This window comes from Boleophthalmus pectinirostris, unplaced genomic scaffold (assembly GCF_026225935.1).
Source record: "Boleophthalmus pectinirostris isolate CB_2022bp ecotype Guang Dong unplaced genomic scaffold, ASM2622593v1 HiC_scaffold_16, whole genome shotgun sequence".
NCBI lineage: Eukaryota > Metazoa > Chordata > Actinopteri > Gobiiformes > Gobiidae > Boleophthalmus > Boleophthalmus pectinirostris.
This window is the reverse complement of record NW_026571095.1, coordinates 1,114,826-1,140,867: the sequence shown is the minus strand read 5'-3', so window position 1 is coordinate 1,140,867 and position 26,042 is coordinate 1,114,826. Positions and strand designations below refer to the sequence as shown.

General features: G+C 41.1%; 1 protein-coding gene across 1 annotated transcript in view; it reads left to right on the top strand.

Moving 5' to 3' along the window:
• atp1a2a (ATPase Na+/K+ transporting subunit alpha 2a) overlaps positions 1-26,042 on the top strand; it is a 350,773-nt gene that overhangs the window by 134,293 nt on the left and 190,438 nt on the right. The window contains exons 9-10 of the mRNA XM_055151513.1: positions 1,546-1,744; positions 15,858-15,967. Coding sequence (XP_055007488.1) covers positions 1,546-1,744; positions 15,858-15,967 — 309 coding nt within the window. The remainder of the gene's footprint in view (positions 1-1,545; positions 1,745-15,857; positions 15,968-26,042) is intronic.

Genomic DNA, 26,042 nt, shown 5'->3' with positions numbered 1-26,042 from the left:
ATATATATGTATATGTGGAGGCAGTATAGAGTGAAATGCCCAGTTAAACAGTATATATGTATATGTGGAGGCAGTATAGAGTGAAATGCCCAGTTAAACAGTATATATGTATATGTGGAGCCAGTATAGAGTGAATTGCCCAGTTAAACCATATATATGTATATGTGGAGTCAGTATAGAGTGAAATGCCCAGTTAAACCATATATATGTATATGTGGAGGCAGTATAGAGTAAAATGCCCAGTTAAACAGTATATTTGTATATGTGGAGGCAGTATAGAGTGAAATGCCCAGTTAAACAGTATATATGTTTATGTGGAGGCAGTATAGAGTGAAATGCCCAGTTAAACAGTATATATGTATATGTGGAGGCAGTATAGAGTGAAATGCCCAGTTAAACAGAGTCTCAGTGTGTACCATATGCATTTGTTCCTCAGCAGATGGACCACGTCTTTTCATGTTTCTGCACCTGCTCTTGATCCAGACAAGAAATCACAACAAGCTGCACCTGGACCACGCATGAGCTCCCAAGCACACAGCGGAGGAGTGACCATCCCTCTCTCCCTCTCTCCCTCTCCCCTCATCCCTCTCTCCTCCTCCCAAGCACACAGCGGAGGAGTGACCAGCGGAGCGTTCGCCTAACAATCACCCTCTCCTCCTTATTCCTCTCTCCTTCTCCTCCAAACATGCAAACGCTCCGTCACTCCTCTGCTAACAATCACCCCCTCCTCCTCCTCTCCTCGTCGCTCTAACCTCGCCTTTTCCTCCCCTCCGCCAAATCACAAACAGCCAATGCTCCAGTAGTCACTCCTCCGCTAACAATCACCCTCTCCTCCTCCCCTACCCCTCTCCTCATCCTTCTCTCCTTTCCCTCTCCTCCCTCGCACAAACACGAGAACGCTCCACTGGTCAGACACGGCCACTCCTCTCCTCCGCTGGACCCCTCGTCCCTCCATCCCTCTCTCCTTTAACATGTCAGGATTCATCAATTTTAATACAGTGATTTTAGATGAACAAGTGTAAACATTTAAGGAGAACAGTTCAAAAAGAACAAAACTTAAGGTAGTCCTGACCAAGATCTGGAGATGGTCCCACTGCTCCTGACAGGTATAATCCAGAGACTCTGAAGGACGGGGCAAATGCTGAGGACAAATGTTCCTATAGTTAATGTAGAATTGATTTTGTTTATCACTGTGGTTTGAAATATTGTGTTTGTTTTAGTAATTAGTGTGTACGGCACGTTGAGCAGTGATAAGTGTATTTTAAATGTACTTTATAAATAAACCTTGACTTGGACCTTCGCTGTTGCTTGAAGAAACTATTTCACACATTTGACATTTAAAGTGAAGATTCTCTTTTGCAGTGTACAGTGAATGAATATGAATGAAGTACTTCCCCTTTTTACTTGTATCACATGCTTCAGTCCATTTCTTCTTATATTGTAACTCCATCTCCTCTCCTGCAGGTGTAAACACTATGTTCTGACCTTCTGTTTCCTCCAGGTGTAACTCTGTGTTCTGACCTTTGACCTTCTCCTCTCCTGAAGGTGTGTCTGACGCTCACGGCCAAACGCATGGCCAAGAAGAACTGTCTGGTGAAGAATCTGGAAGCTGTGGAGACGCTGGGCTCCACCTCCACCATCTGCTCCGACAAGACGGGCACCCTGACCCAGAACCGCATGACCGTCGCCCATATGTGGTTTGACAACATGGTGCACGAGGCTGATACCACCGAAAACCAGAGCGGTAAGAGAGGAAATGAGAGAGGAGGGAGGGATGGAAAAGAGGGGAGAGAAAAAGGAGGAGGGAGGAAGAGAGGTCTAGACCTTTAGAGCATGATGAATTCTCATGATATTTGTGAGTTCACAAACTCTCGAGAATGAGGCCACAGACTGTCAATATAATTGACTTACATTGGAAAATTGCCATCCCTCTGTCTGTAACTGCTGCAGTGAGCCTCAGCATATTGGTCTTAAAATGTTCATATTAACCCGCTGTACATGATCCTGATGCTTGTTTTTTTCTCACTATATTGTATGTCAAAAAAATCCTATTCATAATATAGAGTCTGGCTCCAAATTCGCTCCTGTAACCTTTAGCATCGCCAGCTTCTTTTGAGCAGTGCTAAATGCTGTGGGTGACGTCACACTCTCTTAGTCCACTTTTTTATACAGTCTAAGGTTAGGGCTCAGCCAGGAGAGGTACAGACCAATCACAGAGAAGCGTTATGCTTTGGCATTGCAACCCCCCATAGATGTACTTCAGTCTATTTCAGCAGAAACACACTGTTTAGTTTGTGAAAAGAGGGAAATGGTGTGTGCGTTTGTGGACAGGACGATGTCTTTGCTTCAATCCCTCATTTGGACTTAATAAGTTTGATTTCTTGGCTTGTCCTGCTGTGTCCTGCAGCTCAGTGCCTCATCTCTGGAGCCATCCAAATCAAAACTAAACTTTGTCCTGATAGAGACCTCATTTAGAGTTTAACCCTCTGTAGCAATCTGTAATGTCCTTTTAACATGAAGCTGCTTATTTTGTGATGAATCTGAAAGCTTGTCTGCACCCTGCCTGTGTGTCCTGTTTATCTGTGTATGTATGTGTATATGTATGTATATGTGTCTGTATGTATGTGTATATGTATGAGTGTATGTATGTGTATATGTATGTATATGTGTCTGTATGTATGTGTATATGTATTAGTGTATGTATGTGTATATGTATTAGTGTATGTATGTGTATATGTGTGTATATGTATGTATATGTGTCTGTATGTATGTGTATATGTATTAGTGTATGTATGTGTATATATGTATGCGTATATGTATGTATGTGTATACTGTTTGTGCATATGCATATGTATGTGTATTTGTATGTGTGTATGTATGTATGTATGTATGTATGTGTATGCTGTATGTGTATTTGTATGTCTATATGTATGTGTGTAGTATGTGTATATACATATGTGTATGTATGTGTATATCTGTGTGTATGTGTGTGTATATGTGTGTGTATGTACATGTATACTGTGTATATGTATTTGTGTATGTGTGTATATGTATGTGTATATGTATATGTACATGTATATTGTATTTATGTGTGTATATGTATGTGTATATGTACATGTATACTGTATGTATGTGTGTATGTACATGTATACTGTGTGTATGTATATGTGTATATGTATGTGTGTGTGTATATGCACATGTATATTGTATGTATGTGTGTATATACATGTATACTGTATGTATGTGTGTATGTACATGTATACTGTGTGTATGTATATGTGTATATGTATGTGTGTGTGTGTATATGCACATGTATATTGTATGTATGTGTGTATATACATGTATACTGTATGTATGTGTGTATATGTATGTGTGTATGTATGTGTATATGTACATGTATATGTTGTATTTATGTGTGTATATGTATGTGTATATGCACATGTATACTGTATGTATGTGTGTATGTACATGTATACTGTATGTATGTGTGTATATGTATGTGTGTATATGTATGTGTGTATGCATGTGTGTGTGTGTATATGTATGTGTATATGTACATGTATGTGTTGTATTTATGTGTGTATATGTATGTGTATATGTACATGTATGTGTTGTATTTATGTGTGTATATGTATGTGTATATGTACATGTATGTGTTGTATTTATGTGTGTATATGTATGTGTGTGTGTGTATATGTATGTGTGTATATGTATGTGTGTGTGTGTATATGTAGGTTGGAGCAGAGACGTGTGTCTGTGCTGTTGTAGTGATGAGGTCACACTGAGACTCCTGCTGATTATCATCTGTCCACTCTTCACACGCCAACACCTCTCTCTCTCTCTCTCTCTCTCTCTCTCTCTCTCTCTCTCTCTCTCTCTCTCTCTCTCTCTCTCTCTCTCTCTCTCTCTCTCTCTCTCTCTCTCTCTCTCTCTCTCTCTCTCTCTCTCTCTCTTCTTTCTGTCTCACACTCTGTCTCATGCATCCTCTTCTCTATTCCCCGCTTCCACAATTGCTTGAAGTGTTCTCTTCCTCTTCATCTCTTTCTTTGTTCCTCATCACAGTAATAAGGCAAATGTCTCTCGTTCTCTCCCTCCTCCTCCTCTCTGTCCATCTCTCTCTCTCTCTCCCTCTCTCTCTCTCTCTCTCCCCCTCTCTCTCACTCTCTCTTTCCTCCATCACAGAATTCCTGAACACGACTGACCAAGTGGAACAGATATTTCAAGCTACATGCAAACCACTAATGCATTTTAAACACATCGTCAACAGAGCATACTCTCTCTCTCCACCTCTCTCCCTCCCACTCTCTCTCCCTCTCTCTGTCCCTCCCTCCCTCTCTCTCTCTCTCTCTCTCCTCCCTCTCTTTTTCTCCATTACAACCAACATGAGCAGATGTGTAGTGCTATTGTTTCAGAGAATAGTGACACATGGAGCCCTTTTGAGAACTATTTAGTTTTAAATAGTTAATCGCCATGGCAACGGTCCAGATTTTTCCATCATTCTGAAAACCATGGATAGTTGGGTCCACCACAGAATTCCTGATCTCGAAGGGTTCACCTAGGTACTCCAGACCGAGATCCTGGCTCAGATCTGAAGAAGGTCTAAACTCAATCAGTCAGTATCATTTTAATTGTTTGAGGGGCAGTTTGAGAACATCTTTCCATCCATGTTCTTCCACTTCTCTGGGGCATCAGTCTAAACAGAGACTCCTAAAACTTCCCTCACCCCAGACACTTCCTCCAGCTCCTCCAGTGGGACCCAAAGGTGAGACAATTTAAGCAAACTGAGCACTAAAATACAATAAAAAGCTTCTGCAGCTCAACAGGTAAAGTCATCAGGTCCAATGTCAGGGCAGTTTGAGGAGAGTAACATCCCTCAGGAGGAGGAAGTTTATAAAGCAAGTGGTGAGAGGCCAGTAGACACCAGTTAGTCAGCAATATGTCCCAATTTAGATAATAGTATGCCAATGGTCTGTCAAGAGAAGATCATGGTGTAAATATGGCTTTTGTGTCAATGTTAACTGAGATGTACGTGGAAGATAAATTATTTAAATTCTCTTACAATGGTGAGTCTGTTCCGTGTGTTTATCTCATTGGAGATGGTTCATGTTAAATGTTTCAGAGATTATACTGTAGGTCGTACACACAGACCATATATACATGAATGAACATATATTCTAGCCTCTTAGTGTTTTGGCGGTGAATTACTTCGTGGCGCATAGACCTATAGACCAGTGTATCAGCGTTTTCAAGCATCCACACGGTGCCAGATCAGATCTGTACTCAGATGAATTCGTGGGAGCTGACGGCACCACATTGTTCCATCTCTGGAGAAGTTTTCCATCGGAACAGTGCGGACGAACACTGCATCCACAATAAAAACGACTTGAAAACGTACTAGTGTAGATTGGGCCAGAGTTATGCCGGGCGTACACTGTGCGATATTTTCGGTAGTTTCGCTCAGCCCCAGCTTAAACTGTACGACCAAATTGCAGGGTTTAAAAGTTCACAGCTCTCGAATCATGTTCTCACACTCTATGAAACGATGCTCGGATGCGACCTGCCTGTGCACACTGTACGTCCACATAACGACCGGAGTTGTTGTTCCAGAAGTAGAAAACCACAGACACAATGCTGATCCAGCCAAAAAAAACAGATGATTTGTGCCATTCTCTGCGCAGACAAGCCCAAAAAGAAGAGGCGACGAATATGGTCAAAGAAATCTCTGGGCAGACGTGAGCAAGTAGCGTCAAGTTTTTCACCAAACTTCTGTTCTGTGTTGCTCGATTAGCTGTGCCTCCACGTCCTTTGTCTAAAACACTGGCTGGCGCCATCGTCCGTCCAACCTCATATTCTGCTCCCACTTCTGTGTCTGCGCATGTGCAGTCTGGCAGATTCTGGCAAATCGGCTTGTGGAACGACTTCAACAGAGCGAAACCCTCACGAGAGGCGACTGGAGTTTGATATTCTTGTGACCTACAAATGCCGATCCGGAGCTGGTCGTGAGGTATTATTCGGTTCTCTTTACCTCATGTTTACTGCACGAAGCATGACACACGATGAAGCCAAAATTCGTCCCGATCCCCCAAATAGTCGCAAGAGTGAAAAATCTGCTCAAAAAGGGTCAAAAATCACACAGTGTAGGTCCGGCTTTAGCTAGTTTGTACAGCTATCTCCAAGCAGGATTGCCATCGATACAGGAAAAACAAACCTCTGAAATCACACAATCCAATAATCCTTAACTTCTGTCCTTTGAAGTGCACGTGCAACACTTCTTAGTTGGTCAAAATCCTAAAATGTTAAGTTAATGATTTTAGACAAAAAGTAAAAAAATTGCTCAGTGTGTCACAAGAAGAGCCACACAACTGCAGCAACCACAGAAAATAGAATAGGGTCCACCTTTGTTCTCCTGCCTCCTCCCGTCTCAGATCAGGAGGTGGGTCCCTGGACGTCTCTCCTGACAGGTTAGCACTTGTAGCCGCTAACAGCACTGGCGTCTGATCAGGTTGTTCTTCGCCTCTCTTTAGAAACGCATCTTGTGGGAGAAACACTGCCTGGGCGTGCTTGAAAAGTGCCGCGTGGACACTTTCTCGTAGCAGGTCGGATTTATAAAACATCAGAACATATTGTAGAAGGGCTGACAGTCCAGAGCTGAGGGAGAGCTGTGATGTATCAAACATGACGGAGGATTAGTTCATCTGGAGGTGAGGGGAGAGATACTGGCGCAGCACTTTTGGACAACTGAAAAAGCGCAAACAAAACTACCACCTGTCCAGGGGCTTCACAATGATGAGAAATCCGGACCGTTGCCGTGGCAATTAACAATTTATCTACTGAATGGTGGAAAGTCATCAAAATCTGGTCTATGAAAAACCGATGAATACACATTTCTGTATTTGCATAATACAACTCAACTGGCTGCATTTAAATGTGCTTTATGTCACTTTTCTGCTGCAGAGTAACTCACCTCGTCTCCATGGTGATGTGATTGCTTTGCTTGGAATGTTCCACAGTAATATCTATCTTGTAATTATTCCCTTTTATTGCTTTTATTGCTCCATCTCTCTTCTCACTCTCTTTCTTCCATTCTCTCTTTCTTTCTATCGAACCCCCTCTCTCTTTCTTCCACTCTCTCTCTCTCCCCCCTCTTTCTACCACGACCACCTCTTTCTTCCACTTTCTCTCTCTTTCTACTACCCCACACACTCTCTCTCTCTCTCTCTTTCTACCACGACCACCTCTCTTTCTTCCACTCTCTCTCTCTCTCTCTCTCTCTGTCTTTCTACCACCCCCTCTCTTTTTCCACTCTCTCTCTTTCTAACACCCCTCCTCTCTCTCTATTTCTTCATCTCTTTCTTTCTAGCCCCCCTCTCTCTTTCTTCCACTCTCTCTCTCTCTCTCTTTCCACCACCACCCCTCTCTCTTTTCTCTCTCTCTTTCTACCATCCCACTCTCTTTCTTCCACTCTCTCTCTTTCTACTACTCCACACGCTCTCTCTTCCCCCCTTTCTACCACGACCACCTCTCTTTCTTCCACTCTTTCTCTCTCTCTTTCTACTACCCCACACTCTCTCTCTCCCCCTCTCTCTTTCTACCCCCACCTCCTCTCTTTCTTCCACTCTCTCTCTTTCTTTCTACCACCCTCTTTCTCTTTCTTCCACTGTCTCTCTCTCTCTTTCTACCACCCTCTCTCTCTTTCTTCAACTCTCTCTCTCTGTCTTTCTACTACCTCTCTCTCTCTCTCTCTCTCTGTCTTTCTACCACCACCCCTCTCTCCCTTTTTTCTTCCACTCTTTCTTCCACTCTCTGTCTCTTTCCACCCCCCTCTCGCTTTCTTCCACTCTCCCTCTCTCTACCCCTTCTCTCTTTTTCTTCTCTCTCTCTTTCTTTCTTCTCACTCTCTCTCTCTCTCTCTTTCTACCTCACACCCTCTCTCTTTCTTCCACTTGCTCTCTTTCCTCCCTTCTCACTCTTTCTTTCTACCACTCCCTCTCTCTTCCTCCCCCCTCTCTCTCTTTCTACCACTCCCTCTCTCCCTCTCTTTCTCTCACTCCGCCGCAGTCTGTCGTCGGGATCATTTTTAATTAACACGTGTTTATCCTGTGACGAGGCCCTGTCAGGACGAGCTGTCAATACGCGCTGCCAGTCAGAGCGCCGGGCACCTGTCAGAGCCACGGAGCGCCGTCTCACTCCATCATGTGTGGAAATGAAGTACAGAAATAATCACATGTACACAAGGGTCTCCAGGGTCAAACCTCTTTAGAAAAACCCTCTCGCCTTCACCAGAGAAGAGACACACGCGGTAATTAACTTGAGCTTCTTGAGTTGTGGGAGGTCCAACAGAAAGAAAAAAAAAGAAAGAAAATACACACTGGGGTAACATGTCATCACAACACTGTACAATCTTTATAGTTTAAAGCTCCTACAATACGCAAAATGGACTCTTGTGAGCTTTAAGACATGTTCTAATAACACACCTGGAGTTGTGTTTTGTTTCATAATACTGTATTTTTCATATTATAAGTCGCACTTTTTTTCACGGTTTGGGTGTTTTCTGCGACTTATACTCAGGTGCGACTTCACATGTTCGTTATTTTCACACTGACGGCGGAGAGAGGCTCTCGTCTTGTATGTCAGTATCTGCTACTCCTATTACTCCTGGACAACTGTCACTTGGCTCTACTGCGCATGTCTCCTGCAGAAAGAGCCGCTATCCTGCTGCAAGTGCCTTATTTTTCGGACTATAAGGCACATCGGATTATAAAGCGCAATACCAATAATGTTGAATTCAGGTGCACTTCGATTATAAGGCGCATTAAGCAAAACAAACCGACGACACTTGAGACTGATCCTTCGCCCAGGCGTCCACAATCCATTGGCAGATCGTGGCGTAATTTGCCCGGTGTTTCCTCTCTGTCTTGGTGAATGTGTATTATAAATGTGAATGTGGGTGGATCATTTATTGTTTGTTTTTTTATTTCCTATGAGGACTCAAATAGACATTGAGTAATAATGGGTTTAATGCATCTTTGCGCACATTTGTTTACCTTTTACAGAAAAGAAACTTAAAACCACATGGCTCATTTGCATGAACTATAAGCGCTGAAAAAAAAAGCTTGCTCCTTGTGCGCTGATGCTGTTCAGCTCGTCACTCCGCGAAGCTCCTGACTACAGTAGCCGTAATGCTCCGACAATCCATCAAGTGGTGCGGCTTCGTGGTTTACCAAAGTCGTACTAAAACATTTTGACAGATTTCTGAGCTTTGTGTACCACATAAAATCGGTTTGAGGTTAGTAAACACAACCAGAATGAATACATCAGGCGCACTGTCAATTTTTGAGAAAATTAAAGGAAGTGCGTCTTATAGTCTAAATAATACTGTAGTGAAATATGCAGCCAAAAAACTTAATCGAGAAGCAGAAAGAAAGTTTGGAGTGAGCGAGAAACTTGTGAGGGACTGTAGAAAAGTGGATGATACTCAAACTGCAATGAAGAAAACAAACAAACAAACAAAAAACTCATCGCGGGCTAAAAGATAGATTTAGCTAGAGTTGGCAGAGTTGCTCAGAAATGACTCTAAGGATGAAGAATTCAGTGGATTTAGTGATTTGGAGTGAGATGGAGACTTTGGTAAACTTGTTATGTTCTGTTGTGTTATGTTATAGTTTATCTGAAGAACTGTTCATGTTTTACGTTAACATACCAGACGCCTTTTGTTCTCTATTGTTATTCTATTGTTATTACTAACTTTCTCCCCAAAAATGTGACTTATATATGTTTTTTCTTCTTCATTATCCATATTTTGGCTGGTGCAACTTATAGTCCGAAAAATACGGTAATCCTTTAGTCTGTCTACATCTCCAAAGCTCAAAATGCTCTGTTCTACCTTGTGATGTCATGAAGCAGTACACAAGTTGAAAGTGATCTTTTAACCTTAGTTCAGTAGAGCCTGGTCATTTTATTTTTAGTGTTTAAATTACCCAAATGATTCTAGTGAAGGTGTGTGGAGTTTAAAAACACATTGGAGCACTTTTGTATTACCACATGACATCACAAAATGGTGTGGCTTCGTAGTTTACCGAAGTTGTATATTTTGACTGATTTTTGAGCGCCTTGTACCACAGAAAATTGGTTTGAAGTCAGTAAACACAACCAGAATGAATACATCAGGTGCACTGTTGATTTTTGAGAATATTAAAGGAAGTGCGCCTTTTAGTCTGAAAAATATGGTAGTGAAATCTGCAGCCGAAAACGGTAATCGAGAAGCAGAGAGAAAGTTTGCAGTGAGCGAGACACTTGTGAGGGACTGGTGAAAAGCGGAGGATTCTTTTTATTTATTTATTTATTTATTTCAGTCATAAAGCATAAAAAGACATCGACAGTGTCACAACATCAGACACACAAGAAATGAATGAAAAGGAGCAGAAAGAAGAAACAAATCGTATGTTATCTGCCCCTGTTTCCTTTTTCAAGACAAAACATTAACACCGATGGTCACTAAACATTCCAGATCAGTTCAGTCACAATTACTGATCAATTACAAACAGTAATCTTCATTATTATACACAACAACTTAGTTTTCTTTTTCATACATACACACTGCATTTGATTTTAAATGTTTTTTAAATGTCATTGTACTTGATTCTTTTATTTCTTTGTCAAGACTCTTCCATAAGTGAACTCCTTTCACAGCGACACTTCGCTCCATAACTTTGGTTCTGAATCTGTTTTTTTTTAAACATGTAGGTTCCTTTTAAATTGTAGTGACTTGTTCTCATCTCAAACAGTCTTTGAATATTTACAGGTAACACATTGCACTTTGCTTTACACATGACTTTGAGGAGACTTAAGTCGACAATATCCTGCATTTTCAACACTTTAAGTTGAGCAAATATTGGGTTGGACGTCTCTCTACAATGACTGTTGGTGATAATTCTTCAGGCCCATTTTTTGTAAAATAAATAAAGGTTGTGGGAAAGTTTTACATGTTGAACCCCAAATTTCCACTCAACTCATTGCGGGCTAAAAGATAGATTTAGCTAGTGTTGACGGAGAAGAATTGAATGGATTTAGTGATTTGGAGTGAGATGGAGAGTTTGGTAAACTTGTTCTGTTGTTTATGTTGTTTATGACGTTAACAGTCTGTTGTTCTCTGTTCTATTGTTATTACTAAATCTCCCCCCAAAAGTGCGACTTATATATGTTTTTTTCTTCTTCATTATGCATTTTTTGGCTCGTGCAATTTATACTCCAGAGCAACTTATAACCTGAAAAATATGGTAATCCTTTATTAGTCTGTCTATATCTCCAAAGCTCAAAATGCTCTGGTCCACGTTGTGATGTCATGAAGCAAATCGTTTTCAGGTTAAAAGCTACCTTTTACTTTTATTTCAGTAAAGCTTCGTAATTTTAGTGGTTAAATTATCCAAATGATTCTAGTGAAGGTGTGTGGAAGTTTAAAAACACATTGGAGCACTTTTGTATTACCACATGACATCACAAAATGGAACAGAGTGTTTGTTTGTCTGTTGTTTGTGTTTGAGAGAAGAACTCAGTGTAAATGCGCAAGGTTTGTGTGTTGAACATGTGCGAAAATGAAACAAAACACAACTCCAGATCTGTTTGTGATGAGGAAACTACATTAGAACAGCGATCGGAAAATAGCGTCATATGAACCCTGTAAACACGCTGAAGGACAGGTGGTGGAGTTTGCTGTGTAACTGTCAGATTGCAGATTTGTTGACCTGGCTTATGGGTAAATTCTCTGTAATTACCGGGCCTATCCACACGAAACAAAACAATGACTACAATATGAACGGCTGAGTGTGGACTGAATGGATAATGACAGCGGTGAGGACTGCATTACGAAGCATGATTATTTTATTAACAATTGAGAGAAGACAGAAATCTGAAGGGCTGAACACAAGAATTACAGGTCTAAACTACTACTACTACTACTACTACTACTACTACTACGACTAAATTTGGTTACATCCGATTGAAAGAAAAGTACAGGCACACATATTCACGATTTTCACAAAATAAATCGCCTGTATCTCTGTTAAAATAGACCAAAGTATGTAACTGCAGTGTTTGTTTTGGTTCGTTTGGGCTCTTCACTGTTGGCTCCGCCCAAACCTCAACGCTGCTCTGTGATTGGTCCAGTCTCCGGGCCCTAAAGCTAGGGTGACCATATTTCCGTTTGTGAAAACCCGGACACCTTACCGGGGGTGGGAGTTAGGGCCTCGACATTGAGCTACAGTCGTCCCTCGCTATATCGCGGTTCACCTTTCGCGTTCTCGCCGTTTCACAGTTTTTTTATTTATTTTTTTTTTAAAGCATATGAATGTGTATTGCGTATTACAGGTGGGAGGTAATTACACATGGGTGGGTCAGGTCTAAACCAAGTCTAAACCAGGTCTAATCTTGGACTTAAGAGAAAGAACGCCGAGCAGAGTGTCCGGAAAGTGCGATCGGGCAATTGGCGCGTTTACCTCCGTGAGGTGCGGAGCTGAGTGGGTCCATTCTCCTGTGGTCGCCTCCGAGCCCGTCCAGACAGTCAATCCTGTTTCAGTTCTGTTTTACTCCTGGTTTACTCCTGTTTAGTCCTAGTTCAGTCCTGGTTTAGTCCTCCTCTTCAGTCCTGGAATCAGTCCTAGGTTAGTCCTGGGTGAGTCCTGGTTTAGTCCTTAGTTCAGTCCAGCACAAAAGTTTGATATAATTTCAGGTTAACGGGCGGGTGCAGTGCTGCGCGGGTGTGGTGCTGTACTGCGGGTCTCCAGAAATGGACCTGTGCAGGACTCTGCGCTGTAGAGCTCTGTTACGGAACAAATGAATCTTCGGTTCGTTACGTAAAGAAGGAAGAAAATAACATAAGGACGACAGCAGCAATAAGTTTTAAGAAGGATGCAAGGATTGTAACTGTTGTGTCTGAAAAAGGTGTATAAAGTGTGTGCTGAGGGGTTTTACAGCCTTAAAACAGATAGAATAATTATAAAAAGTTAAGTAAAGATAAGAAGTTGACTACGCGGATTTCACCTATCACGGGTTATTTTTAGAACGTAACTCCTGCAATAAATGAGGGACACTGTACTCTCACCTCGCAACCTGTGCACATGGTCTCTCACTTGTCTCAACTGGGATGGAAAATGGAGAATTTCTTGTACAAGTCACTGTTAAATGTGCATTTGCGCTTCAGCATGTTGCAGACTGACCGACTGTTTGTGTCTGCTCGCTCTTTCTGAGTCACAGAGAACTGCGAGAGACGCTCAATTTAATGGACCCAGTGAACATTAACGAAAACCCAGACATTTCCATCACTTAAAAAACAAAACAAAGGTTTTTGTCCAGAGCAAACAAAGATTTATTCTCCTGAGTTTGTGAAATATCGCAAGAATCTATTTTTCTGTGCAAAGTTAGAAACATATATTACCATAAAAAAGCGTTTGTTGTGGTTGTTCTCTTGGAGCCGTTGACCACAGTCTGCTTACTAACAGTGTGGTGCAGTGTGAACCCTGTGTGTCCTGTCTGTGGAAGCTGCATGTGGAGCTTGATTCATCACTTTCATTTTCATACCTGGTCTGGCCTCTGCACAAACTCAAGGCTGAACCACAAATAAATCAGGTGTGGAGCTCAGAAGGTCGTTTTCGCTTCGATCGCCGCAGAAAGATGAAATTTTAATATAAGAATTTTTTGACCTGGCGCGTTCCTTTTAGTTATTCCACTTCAAAATTCAGCCATTTTGCGACTGGGGAGATTTCAAATATCATTTCTGTCAAACAGAGATGATCTGTCAGCGTAAGGGGCCCCACTGCTCTAGTTTAAAGTTCATATGACAGGTTCTCTTGTTTTTCTAATTCTGACTTGGTTTGGTGGATAGAACCTGTGGTCAATATTTATCAGAGTTTTACATCAGTTAAGTGGCAGTTTGGGTGATTTTTTTTTTTTTAAACAAAGTAAAAAAATACAGGAAGTAGGTTGAACTTTACAAATAGAAAAGACTATTTTCCACCTTGTGATGTCATATGGTAATACAAGAAGTGCTCCACCGTGTTTTTAAACTCCAAACACCTTCACTAGAATCATTTGGATGATTTCAGCTCTGGAATTGTCGATCTCTTCTGAACAAAAGGTAAAAGTAGGTGTTAAGGAGTGTGACAGCTACCACTACATCAAATCAAATCAGATCAAGCTTTATTTATAAAGCAGTTTTCATACAAATATGTAACAAAGAGATTAAAAACAATCCCACATTTCCTTCCGCCCACCAACCTACACAACCCCCACAGCTGCCGACTCCACACAACCAAACAGCCCAGACACACACACATGCGCACACACGCACACAGTGTTGGGGAGTAACAGATTACATGTACCGGAGTTATGTAATCAGAGTACAAATTATGAGTAACTGTATTCAGTTACAGTTACTGTTTCAATGAGTGGTAATTGGATTACAGTTACTGTGTTGAAATAAATGGATTACACAGAGGGATTTTCCTGTTTTCACATTTTGGGCTAAACCAGAACTAAACCAAGTCTAAACCAGGACTAAACCAAGTCTAAACCAGGACTAAACTAAGTCTAAACCAGGACTAAACCAAGTCTAAACCAGGACTAAACTAAGTCTAAACCAGGACTAAACTAAGTCTAAACCAGGACTAAACCAAGTCTAAACCAGTCTAACTAAACCAGACTAAACCTAAACTAAACAGGACTAAACCAAGTCTAAACCAGGACTAAACCAAGTCTAAACCAGTCTAAACCAGGACTAAACCTAAAACCAGGACTAAAACTAAACCAGGACTCTAAACCAGGACTAAACCAAGTCTAAACCAGGACTAAACCAGGACTAAACCAAGACTAAACCAGGACTAAACCAGGACTAAACCAGGACTAACCAGGACTAAACAAGGACTAAACAAGTCTAAACCAGGACTAAACCAAGTCTAAACCAGGACTAAACCAGGACTAAACCAAACAGGACTAAACAGGACTAAACCAGCTAAACCAGGACTAAACCAACTAAACCAGGACTAAACCAGGGCCAATTTGAAGAGAACAAAGAAAACAAAGCATTTTCAGGATGTGTTTGCTACATTCATGTCGTTTTAAAAAGCATGACAATATCAAGTAATCCAAAGTATTCAGATTACATTACTCACTTTAAGTAATTTAATGGATTCCATTACAAACTACATTTTGAGGTATGTAATCTGTAATCTGTAGGGGAATACATTTTAAAAGTCACCTTCCCAACACTGCTCACACACACTAACATCCTAAAATACATAAAACTTCACATAGTAAAATGTGAGGCTGAATACAGGCGAATCAGTTGAGAAAGCAGCATCTGAGGAGCACCAACCCTCCACCAGGAGCCCACAGGACAGACCCGGCAGCCACAAAATAAAATAACCTAAAATAAAATAAATAAATATAATAAAATGTGTACAATAAAAACAAGTAAAAATATAAGATTTCAGCTAAAAAGGTGTGACTTGAGCCTACTGTTAAAAACATGAACGTTCTCTGCAGCCTTCAGGTTCTCCAGCGGCAGTTCCATAGACGAGGGCCGTAGTACATGACATCACAAAGTGGAACAGAGCATTTTGAGCTTCAGAGATGTAGACAGGCTAATAATAAAGAGTTACTCAAACATGTGTGAATGAAACAAAACACAAGTCCAGGTGTGTTTTTGAGGAGGGAACAGCATTCTAAAATGTGCTTAAAAAACACAAGAGTCTATTTTGTGTAAAACAGGACCTTTAACCGGAGTTTCACATGGATACGAACCGGAGTCAGGACATAAATACTGAATGAGGAAGTGAATCTCTGATGTCTCTGCTCTTCTTCCGCAGGATCGAGCTTTGACAAGACCTCTGCTACCTGGCTCTCGCTGTCCCGTGTGGCCGCGCTGTGCAACCGCGCCGTGTTCAAAGCCGACCAGGATCACGTCCCCATCCTCATGGTACAGACAGTTTATATTTTATTCCTGCATTTTTAAGTCATCTCCTCATATAGTTGACACTTAGTCCACCTACTCACACACTCTAGGTGTTACTCTTGACCACAGACTGTATAATAGAAGTGGACTGATTGTGACTGCACCCATAGTAAGCCAAAGATGTTCCTTTTATATTCTTATGTACTTTAACTTCTTGGGTTCTTTTTAAAGACAGTACAGTAAAGTGTATTTACTAGGGCTGGGCACGTTAATGCGTTCATTTTGTGTTAACTAAATAATTCATTATTGCCGACAATTATTTTAACACCATTAATGCATCATCTGTTGCTCACTGGCTTTTATTTTGAAAATGTCCACCACGAGTGTTTCTTTAACTTGATGTCTTTTTCTTTACACTGGTCCGTGGGCCGGACCAGCCGTGGGCTCTGAGCATCCGCAGGCTCCGGTTCAAGGGTCTTTCTCATTCTTCTCCGTCCAAATAGAGGTGTCCAGTGCGGTTTTCGTCGCTGCGGTCTCGCTTACATAATGCTGTTACGGGGTATTCCCTTAGGCCCGGAAGATTTTGTGATCTGATCCCGCCCATAACTCAGTGAAATATGATTGGCTAAGACAACTGTCAATGTCAAACTTCGTTCCAGCCACTGAAGGCCCTGCAGGTGTTTGTTTAGTTCAGTGCTGCAGGAGGAGTCACTGATTTACCCAGATACCACAGGAAGAAAAATTGTGATTGGTCCATTTTTATTCCATTATATTAACTCTTTGTTTCCCAAGAAACTTCAGTCCAAGTTAGTAGTACAAAAATTCATTCAATATTTTTTCTTGAGCCTTCAGAATACCTTGAAGGCTCTGAGGTTCCCCTCTGAAAGAAATGCTGTTTGCACAACAAATGTACGGCTCTTTCATTTACATTTCCAATAACAGTGCGCTATACACCACTTTTTAATTCATTCATTGGTTTTGCGTATAATGTGTCGAACTCATGTGATTAAGATTTTTTATTTTTGCCCAGCCCTAGTATTTACCTTGTTGACATGTTTCGGCTGCTAGCTGCGAGCCATCTTCAAAACTGTTCTGAAGATGACTCGCTTCACCCATAGTGTTGGGTTATTAAGTTAATCAAATCTGGCATTATAGCGGCTAATCTGTAACCAGGAACCATATATTGAAATCCTTTCGCACAACCAAATAGCAGTGTTGGGGAGTAACAGATTACATGTACCGGAGTTACGTAATCAGAGTACAAATTATGAGTAACTGTATTCAGTTACAGTTACTGTTTCAGTGAGTGGTAATTGGATTACAGTTACTTTGTTGAAATAAATGGATTACATTGCGGTATTTTCCTGTTTTCACATTTTGGGCTAAACCAGGACTAAAACTAGGATTAAAACCTGGACTAAAACAGGACTAAACTAGGACTAAAACCAGGTCTAAAACCAGGACTAAACAATATGACACTAACAGTTGGATGGACATAATTTCAGGCAGCAGTGATCTCATAAAAAATTAATTTCTCTATCAATAATATTTTTAATATGCTTAAGTAAAGACTGGACTTTTTATTGTCTTTAAGCAGAAAACTTCTCATGTTCAGATTTCCTAGTCTTTGCGACTTTACAGCAAACCAATGTCTGTTCATGGAAACTTGAGCTCAACAGCCAATTTGAAGAGAACAAACAAGAACTTTCAGGATGTGGTTGTTACATTCAAAGCAGGACAATATCAAATAATCCAAAGTATTAGATTACGTTACTCACTTTAAGTAATTTAATGGATTATGTTACAAACTACATTTTGAAGTATGTAATCTGTAATCTGTAGGGGAATACATTTAAAAGTAACCTTCTCAACACTGCCAAAGAGCCAATCAGCAGTAAATTTGTTGAAGGCATTTGTTCCTTTCCTCCTATGGCTCTGTCACACCTTGACAATTAAGCCAGTGTATGACGATGTACCAGAATTTTCCTAAAATGCTGGGATACGCTGAACTATCGATGTTTTTCAATTTTGGGCGTGTCAATATTGTATTCGCCACCAGTTGGACATATACATAAGATATTAGCTACTTATACAGAACGTTTTGATAACTTACACCAACTAATGCTTAGTGTGTTGCCTGCGTCCACAACTTACAACACAACACATCTTACATCCACAACCTGGCTCTGTTGGCACGCAGCTGGTACAGTGACAAATCGATGAGATCATGCTGATGTTGGAGGACAGCTAGTATGTATTCTCATCTCAGCCTTGCCGGATCCTTCATCTCTCGGATGATATGTGTAGCGGGTGGTACCACGGGGTCTGCTCACCATGAAGTCTGGAGGAGTACTGACGGTTTCCCCATTTTTATTCATACCATTTTCCCTACACGCTGCCAATACACCATTGTACGGTAACTAGAAGTTAGAAACATGTTCAGTAAGTTCTGTGGTCGTGCGTCAATATGCGTAGGAAGTAAGTTCGATATAAGTTACAAAAGCACATTACTCATAAGTCTTGGGTACACTAGACATTATCTCAACATATTTGGACTTATGAGTATCTTACGTGTGTCAACGATCGCTTAAGTTACCTACAACTTATGGCCCACGTATGCACGATGTATAACCACACACTGAGAAATTTTCAACATGCTCAAAATCTTGACGACCTTGCCAGTGTGCTTCCAGTATGCTCATAACTTATACAAAACCTATAACTTATCTGACGTACGCCAGTGTATTTGCCAAATTTTATATACGTCGGCATTCGAGGGCTGAATCTTTAAGGTGTGACAGCCCTTTTAGCAACGAAGCTGTCAAACAATCTGTTAGTAACGCTCGCAGAAGTGACGTCAGGGAAAAGCAAACACCTGATTGGTCTGTCAATCATGTTCATATCTTCATTTAGGGACAAAATGGTGACATAAAAACGCCAGGATCATGAGAGAGGGGAAACGGTTTTTCAATAGAAAGTGAATTCAAAGGAGACAGAAGCTAGCCAGGCTGGCGCCACCTAGTGCCTCCGCTCAGTTTCATTTTTCTCCAGCGACTATGTCAGGAATCAGAATACACTACATCAGGGGTGCGCAATATGTCGATCCCGATCTACCAGTCGATCGCCAAGGTCGTGTGGGTAGATCGCTGTGTCTTAGTACTCACCTTTTACTCGATCGCGTTTGGACTCGGTCTTGTCTCTCACTCGAGGTCTGACACTCAACAAGTGTGATCATATTTCATTACAGCCGCTGCTGTTGGTAATAAACTTGTAGCGGGTGCAGGAGCGTGTGGGGCGTCTCAGTGCAGCCTGTGCGCTCATTTGAAACCCGCGGAGACTCTACGGCACATCACAAACACACACACGCTCCCTATGCACGGCTCGTCTGCAACAGCGTGTGCCCTCGTGTACCAGCGTGCATCACAGGGCAGGTTCAACTTCCTAAACATCCTACCTGTCCATCTGCCTCACGTCAGCACGCCGCCCCTCGCCTTTTCACGCTCTCGCTCCTTCCTGCGTACAGCGAACACAAGCCCCTCCCACAGTGCGGCTGATTAGAAGAACAAGACCAAACGTGAAGCAAAAACCAGTCTAAATTTGTGTTCCAGTGTTGGCACAAAGCAGGTCTACAGCATAGAGCGGATCTACAGAACAGACCTACTGCCACATTTGGCTGAAGTTTGTCTAACAAAAGTGCACAAATGCATCTGTGTTTGTCACGATGTGCGTTTGGTTTGGTAAATGTGCAGAGGCTGATAAATATCACTGCAAAACCAGAAAAGAATGCAGCTCCAGTTTGGAACTTTAAAAAACAGGCTTAAAAATCTTACCTACGACCTTCACTTTTTTGACAGTTTTGTGTAAAGTGCCAGAGGAAGTTCTCTTAAAGAAGGGGTTCTCAAACTGTGGGTGAAGGTCCAAAAAAGGGGCACAGAGTGTTTCAGTGCAGTTTGCTTGGCTTTGTATTAGGTAGATCTTTATAACTTGGTCATTTTGTAAGTAGCTCGCACTCTGAAAAAGTGTGAGCACCCCTGCACTAGACGGTTCGCAAAAAACACTGAGCCATATATTCTGTGTTGGCAATGATTCCCGAAATCGAAGATTTAAAGCTGGAACAAAGAAAATGTTTGGTGAATTTGAGGAAAGAGGAAAGACGTTATTGTCCTTCTTCCTACGGGATTTGGGAAAAGCTTAATATACCAGTTAGCCCCGTTAGTGGCACTTTACATACATACATACAAATAGCAGCGACTGGTTAAATTAAAAAAGTACCTGCTTACCGTCGACCAAACGAATTCTAACACTTCGAGGTCAGACGGTTTCTATGAAGTGAAACTTGCTGATGAATCAGGCTAGACAGAAGCACCCCCATGCTCACTTCCTAGCTATATCCATTTACTTAAGCAAGTCTTTCTATGATAATATTTTATGGCTGGTAACTTCACCGACTGTTCGACACAACAAAGATCGGTATAACAATACCATGAAAAGCTTTTTTTAGTTTTTCATACAGATGCAGTTAGATTATTTGGACAGTGTTCAAACAGAATTTCTCAAATGGAAAAATGAAGCTGCGTGGACAGAATCATTCTCCCGGGTTTGCAATCAATAAAATGTTTGTAGTTAGATGCAGCCAGCGTGCAATGCTCTGATTTTGATGCTTTTAAATTTTACTTTAAGTTTTGTTCATTTGGGCATTTTGTATTGTACAGATATTTTTCATACATCATGTTTATAGTAATGAGTTGAACCTAAAAAAAACAGTCTGCGTCAAAGGCTTATGTACCTACTCGGTTAAAGAGAAAAGAAACAGGCATCTTGTTTTGATTAGTTTGGACTCATTTTGATCTTTTCTTACTTTTAATCATTCATGAAGAAAGAAAGTTGATTTTGTTTTAAGTTGATTTGTTGCTCCCCGCTGCAGATGAGTTTGAAGCTTTTAGCCGACGTTTCTGAGAACTGATTTTTTTGTTAAATCAGTTACAGTAAATGCTTCTAAAGTCTTCAGAATCCAGTTTCTTTCCCACAGTGACACCAGACGATACCGCTTCTTATAATATTCACTGCAGTGTTGGTTTAGACCAGCCCAAGGACGGGACATTTCGCATGCACATAATTCATGAGACAGGACTCCCTCACTTTACCGCAGAGATCAGAGTTCACTGTACAAACACGCGGCCCTTAAACACAGCGCCACAACACTGTAAAAAGAGACACACGTACGCCGGTGCACGCAGACTCGAGCATCTCCACTCTCACGTCAGGAGCAGGGATGCGTGAGGCCTATTTTTTGGAACTTTTTGGTGGAGGGTCCATCACCGGCTTGTTTCTATGGATCAGAGGTGGGGACTTGCAGGCCGTGACTTGGACTCGAGTTAGACTTGAGTCACTATTTTTATGACTTGAGACTTGACTTGATAAACTGGACTAAGACTTGGGACTCGACTTGGACTTGAAGGTCAGTGAGTGACTTGGGACTTGACTCGGACTTGAGGCCTGTGACTTGAGAAGACTTGATGCTTCTAAAAAAAATACGTTTTTAGAAAATACTTTTCTCTTTACAGTTCATAAATGTGGTGCTTAATAGGCGAGTTTCATTGTTGACAAAAGCGCGTTGCATGCTGGGAATTATTTTGGTCGGCGGCAATAAACACTAATTCAACATGACGGACGGAGCGAGAAAGCACGTAAAGGGTATTGATCCCGGTTATTTATCCACTCTAACGGCAGAGGACCCAAGACCATTTGACCAGAAATTGGTCATAAGCATCGACGGACGACAAATCACCCTTTTCAACCCCGACAAAAGGTGGACCAAACCAAATTTCTGGTCAGAATCGCCAACTACCTGGACAAATATTCACTTTGGCGATATCCACAATGACTTGGGGGAAACTCCTGGGCCATTCACAGCAGAAAAGATGAAAACCTCCAAGAGTCTCGATGTGTTGTTGAACTTGTTGGAGTCCACGGTTTGTTAGGATCTTCTACGTTTGCTCTGCGAATGTTTGAAAGACGTTTAATTCTCCGTTAGTGGTTCTTTTCACTCGAATACGAAAAAGACATTTTCCTTCTTCCGTGCTTCTATTTGTGCATCCGATAATGCAGCAGGAATTTCCCATTATCGGGGAGAAATACGCGAGGTTACGCAGCTGTGTTTGACGCTATCGTGTTTCTTGCCTCCAACCAAAATATTTCCCAGCATGCAACGCGGGCTTTTAATAACAAAGACGTCAGCTGAAACTCGCCTATTTTACAGAAACAAACTGGAACATGTCCCTCCCACTTATTTGTTACTTTGGATGTAACTGAAGTACTGTGAAGTGGTGTCCTCAAATGTACTACAGTAATATAAAGTACAACACAGTAAAACAGAGGGAGCTACAAAGACCATGATCTTTCCATTGGAGTGCAGACGACATGACAAAATAACAGTTATTTAGCACTTTTAAATCTGAATTCTTTCTATTTTAACTGTAATGATTCACAGTAAGATGATGTCAAGTCATTTAAAAAGGAAAAAATTACTAAATTAATTTATACAACTCTTATATACTCTATAAATACTCATATATAAATATACTATGATTTTTTTTGTACAAGTACAATAAGTAAAATTTATCTTAAAATTCATATAGATTGCAAAAATGGTTTAAAGACTTGAAGTTCAAAGCAGACGACTTGGACTTGGATTCGAGATTCGACTTGGACTTGTCTGTCTTTGACTTGGGACTTGACTTGGACTTGAGGTCAAAGACTTGAGACTTACTTGAGACTTGCAAAACAAAGGCTTGGCCCCACACCTACTGTAGAGATGTCATTACTTTGCCTCGAATGTTCCTCAGTGTGACATTAAACAGCTCTACCTTACATTTATTCAATTACAGGAGGTTTTATAGCTCAAAAATACCTCAAAAAACAGGAATTCTGACTGTGAGCGGGGTCGACTCTCCACAGATCTGACCTGTAACTTGGTCTGGTTTGGTCTCTGTGAGCATAGAAAGGTTTAATGTCATACTGTGAAACATTCCAGACAAAGCAATAACCTCTCCATGGAGAAAAGCGTTTGACAGACCCTCTACCAGAAAAGTTACACAATGAACTTTTAGTGTTACAATTATTATGACAAGAAACATCACATAATGATTATTTTTCTTTCATTTTAATATGTCAGCATTCTTCTAAAGGACCTGTACCTGATTTACTTCCTCATGTATTTGAACAAAATCTGTTGTGCCTAGTACAGATGTCTTGTATAAGGCGTTCTTAAAGCCTAAATTTCCGCTGTAAGTTGGTTTGGTAAATTGCCAATTTGCCCTGGATTTAACTTTTTTTCTGGATTTCTTGACCTAATCTAGTATATAACTACCGCACTGGACATACCGATCCAAGCCCTGGTTGGTCTATTGATTTGAATTGTACAATACGATTGGAAACGTTTGCCATGACAGCTGCTGAATACTGGGCGGACTAGCCAAAGACCTGGCCCGAACAGCTGACTGTGTGTCCAAACCGATCTGGAAGCAGCTGTTACACGAAAAGAGGCCGAATATGGGACTGAAGAGGGCACTAACAATGGAGGAGGTTGAGGACATTTAAAAAATCATTTGTTTATTTATTTAATGAGACAGGAACAGTGCACAATCTACATTAACTTTAACCAGGTTGTAGCACCGCTTCTAATTTCCACCAGTTAAAAAATCACTTGACAATCTCACTGACAAAGTGTCATCTATCAACCTGAACCTGAACGAAATCCTGGATCTTGTCAGAGAAGTAAAGGCACTACAGTTGCTCGTTGAAGAGAAGGACAAGCGCACTGCGTCTCTTGAAAAAAAGGGTTGATTTGATCTAGAATGAATGATGTTATTGTCTCTGGGCACCACATCAAACCCTGGTCATACGCTTAGGCTGTAACCGCAAACAACGGAGATGAGCCCGGGGAGCAGGACATGAGCTCTACGACGAAACAAGTTGCCACTTTCTTGCAGGTGAAGGGGACTGAGATGAATACCAAAAGCATTGATATGTGTCACCCGCTACCCATGAGGAACGCCCATGACAAACCTGCAAGCATAATGAGGTTTGTCAGTTGGAAAGATACAGTTCCGCTCCTCAGACAAGTATACAGACTGAAAGGATCAAACATGTACCTAAAGGAACATCTCACCAAACACAACGCAGACATCGCTCGGTTCTTACGCAAACTAGAGAAGATTCAGAATACATGGACAACCAGTTAAAAGGTGTTCATGAAGTTGAATGGGACCCCAGAGAAAGCCAAGGTACTGGTCATTTGGAACCTGGAGGATCTGGAAAGGTATGAGTAGGCCAACAGGAGCAATAAGGTAACAAACATACTATGGCTTGCATGTTAACAGAACAGAGAAAAATAATAGCCTGATGAAAATGGTCCTGAATCATGACAATGTGGCGCTGCATACATTACAATACACTGAGTATAATAGGCAGGATTTGGAACATCACACTGACCCAGACAACAATTTCTTCTCCTCCACTGTAAATAACTGTGTCTATTATACTAGAAGAACAATTCAACAGTTGCATTGATACTGAGAACAAACTCTCAATAATCCGCTTTAACAGTAAAAGCCTGTACACAAACTTCCCATATATTAAGGAATCTGTGCAAGAGTTTTCTCAGCCATTTATTATCTCTGCTGTATCTGAAACTTGGCTTACAGAAAGTAAAGGCACACATTTTGAAATTGAAGGTTCTGAACTAAATTATTTAAACAGACAAAACAAAGGGAGTGGAGGAGTGGCTTTGTATCGAAAATGTACTCAGATGTATTACAACTGAAATAAGAATAGAAAAGTGTAAAAATGTAATTATTAGCTGTGTGTACAGAGCACCTGGGTCTAATATTGAAGTGTTTAAATACTGACTTGTTAAATTCACACAAACATAAAATTACAAGTTCCAAAAATAAGAAATACTTCCAAGGATAATGGCTCATTAGATAATAATATACAGTATTTTTCGCACCATAGGGCGCGTTCTTAAGCCTCCAACCCATCAAAAAAATGACTGCGCACCTTGCAATCCAGAGCGCCCTATACACGAATCCACTCAGGTGTCCCAGCACGACTTCAGTAAACTACAAAGCCGCACCACCCACAGAACACACAAACACACACGAAGCAGACAGAGACCACGCAGCGAAAAACACCCACAGACACACTCATCACTCCACGCCGACGAGGAACAGAACAGAGGAACGAACCGAAAAAGTGAGTGCAATGTGCCACTTCTAGACACAACTGAACAACTGAGTCACTGCGAACACGCCGACAATCCGTTGGTCCCAGACAGCACCCTCCCTACACGCCACAACTGAACAAAGCCCAGAGTCACCGTGAACGCAACAAACAAAGTCCCACTGACCCATCCAACTGTTGTGTTTCGTTTAATGCGCCTTATAGTCCGGTGTGGTTTATATGTGAAAAAAGGTCGAAAATAGACCATTCAATGACAGTGCGCCTTATAATCCAGAGCACAATATAGTGCGGAAAATACAGTTATAATAATAATAGGGGTGTCAAATTATCGCGTTAATTGCGATTAATTAATGACAGTCATATTGAGCGCGTTATGTTTTTTAATCGCGTTAATCTTATTTTTAATCTCTTTAACTTTTCTGTTTCTGTATGCGAGTTGCCGTATTATAAAATCTGTTTTTATCGCTCCCGCATAGAATTGTAATTTTCATTCCTGTTCTCGCTACATCTGCGATAAACCTGCACACATCTGATCTCTGAAAACATCGTGACAAACACAGAACAGACTCACCTTCACCATCAACATCCCTCTGTCACAGAAAGAACACTCATGTTCCACTGAGTCATGTCCTTTAGTCAAACAGAAGCTGAACTGCATCAGCGCACAAGAGCGTTTTCTTTTTTTTTTTTTTCTCTCGCTTAGTTTATGCAAATTAGCCATGCGGTTTTTAAGTTTTGTTTATTTGAGACTTGCGCAAAGCTGCATTAAACACATTATAATGTCAAACAGTCTGATGTGGCTCTAGAGTGGTGATGGTTTATATGTTGTAAAGTTAAGTTTATTTATGCAGATTAG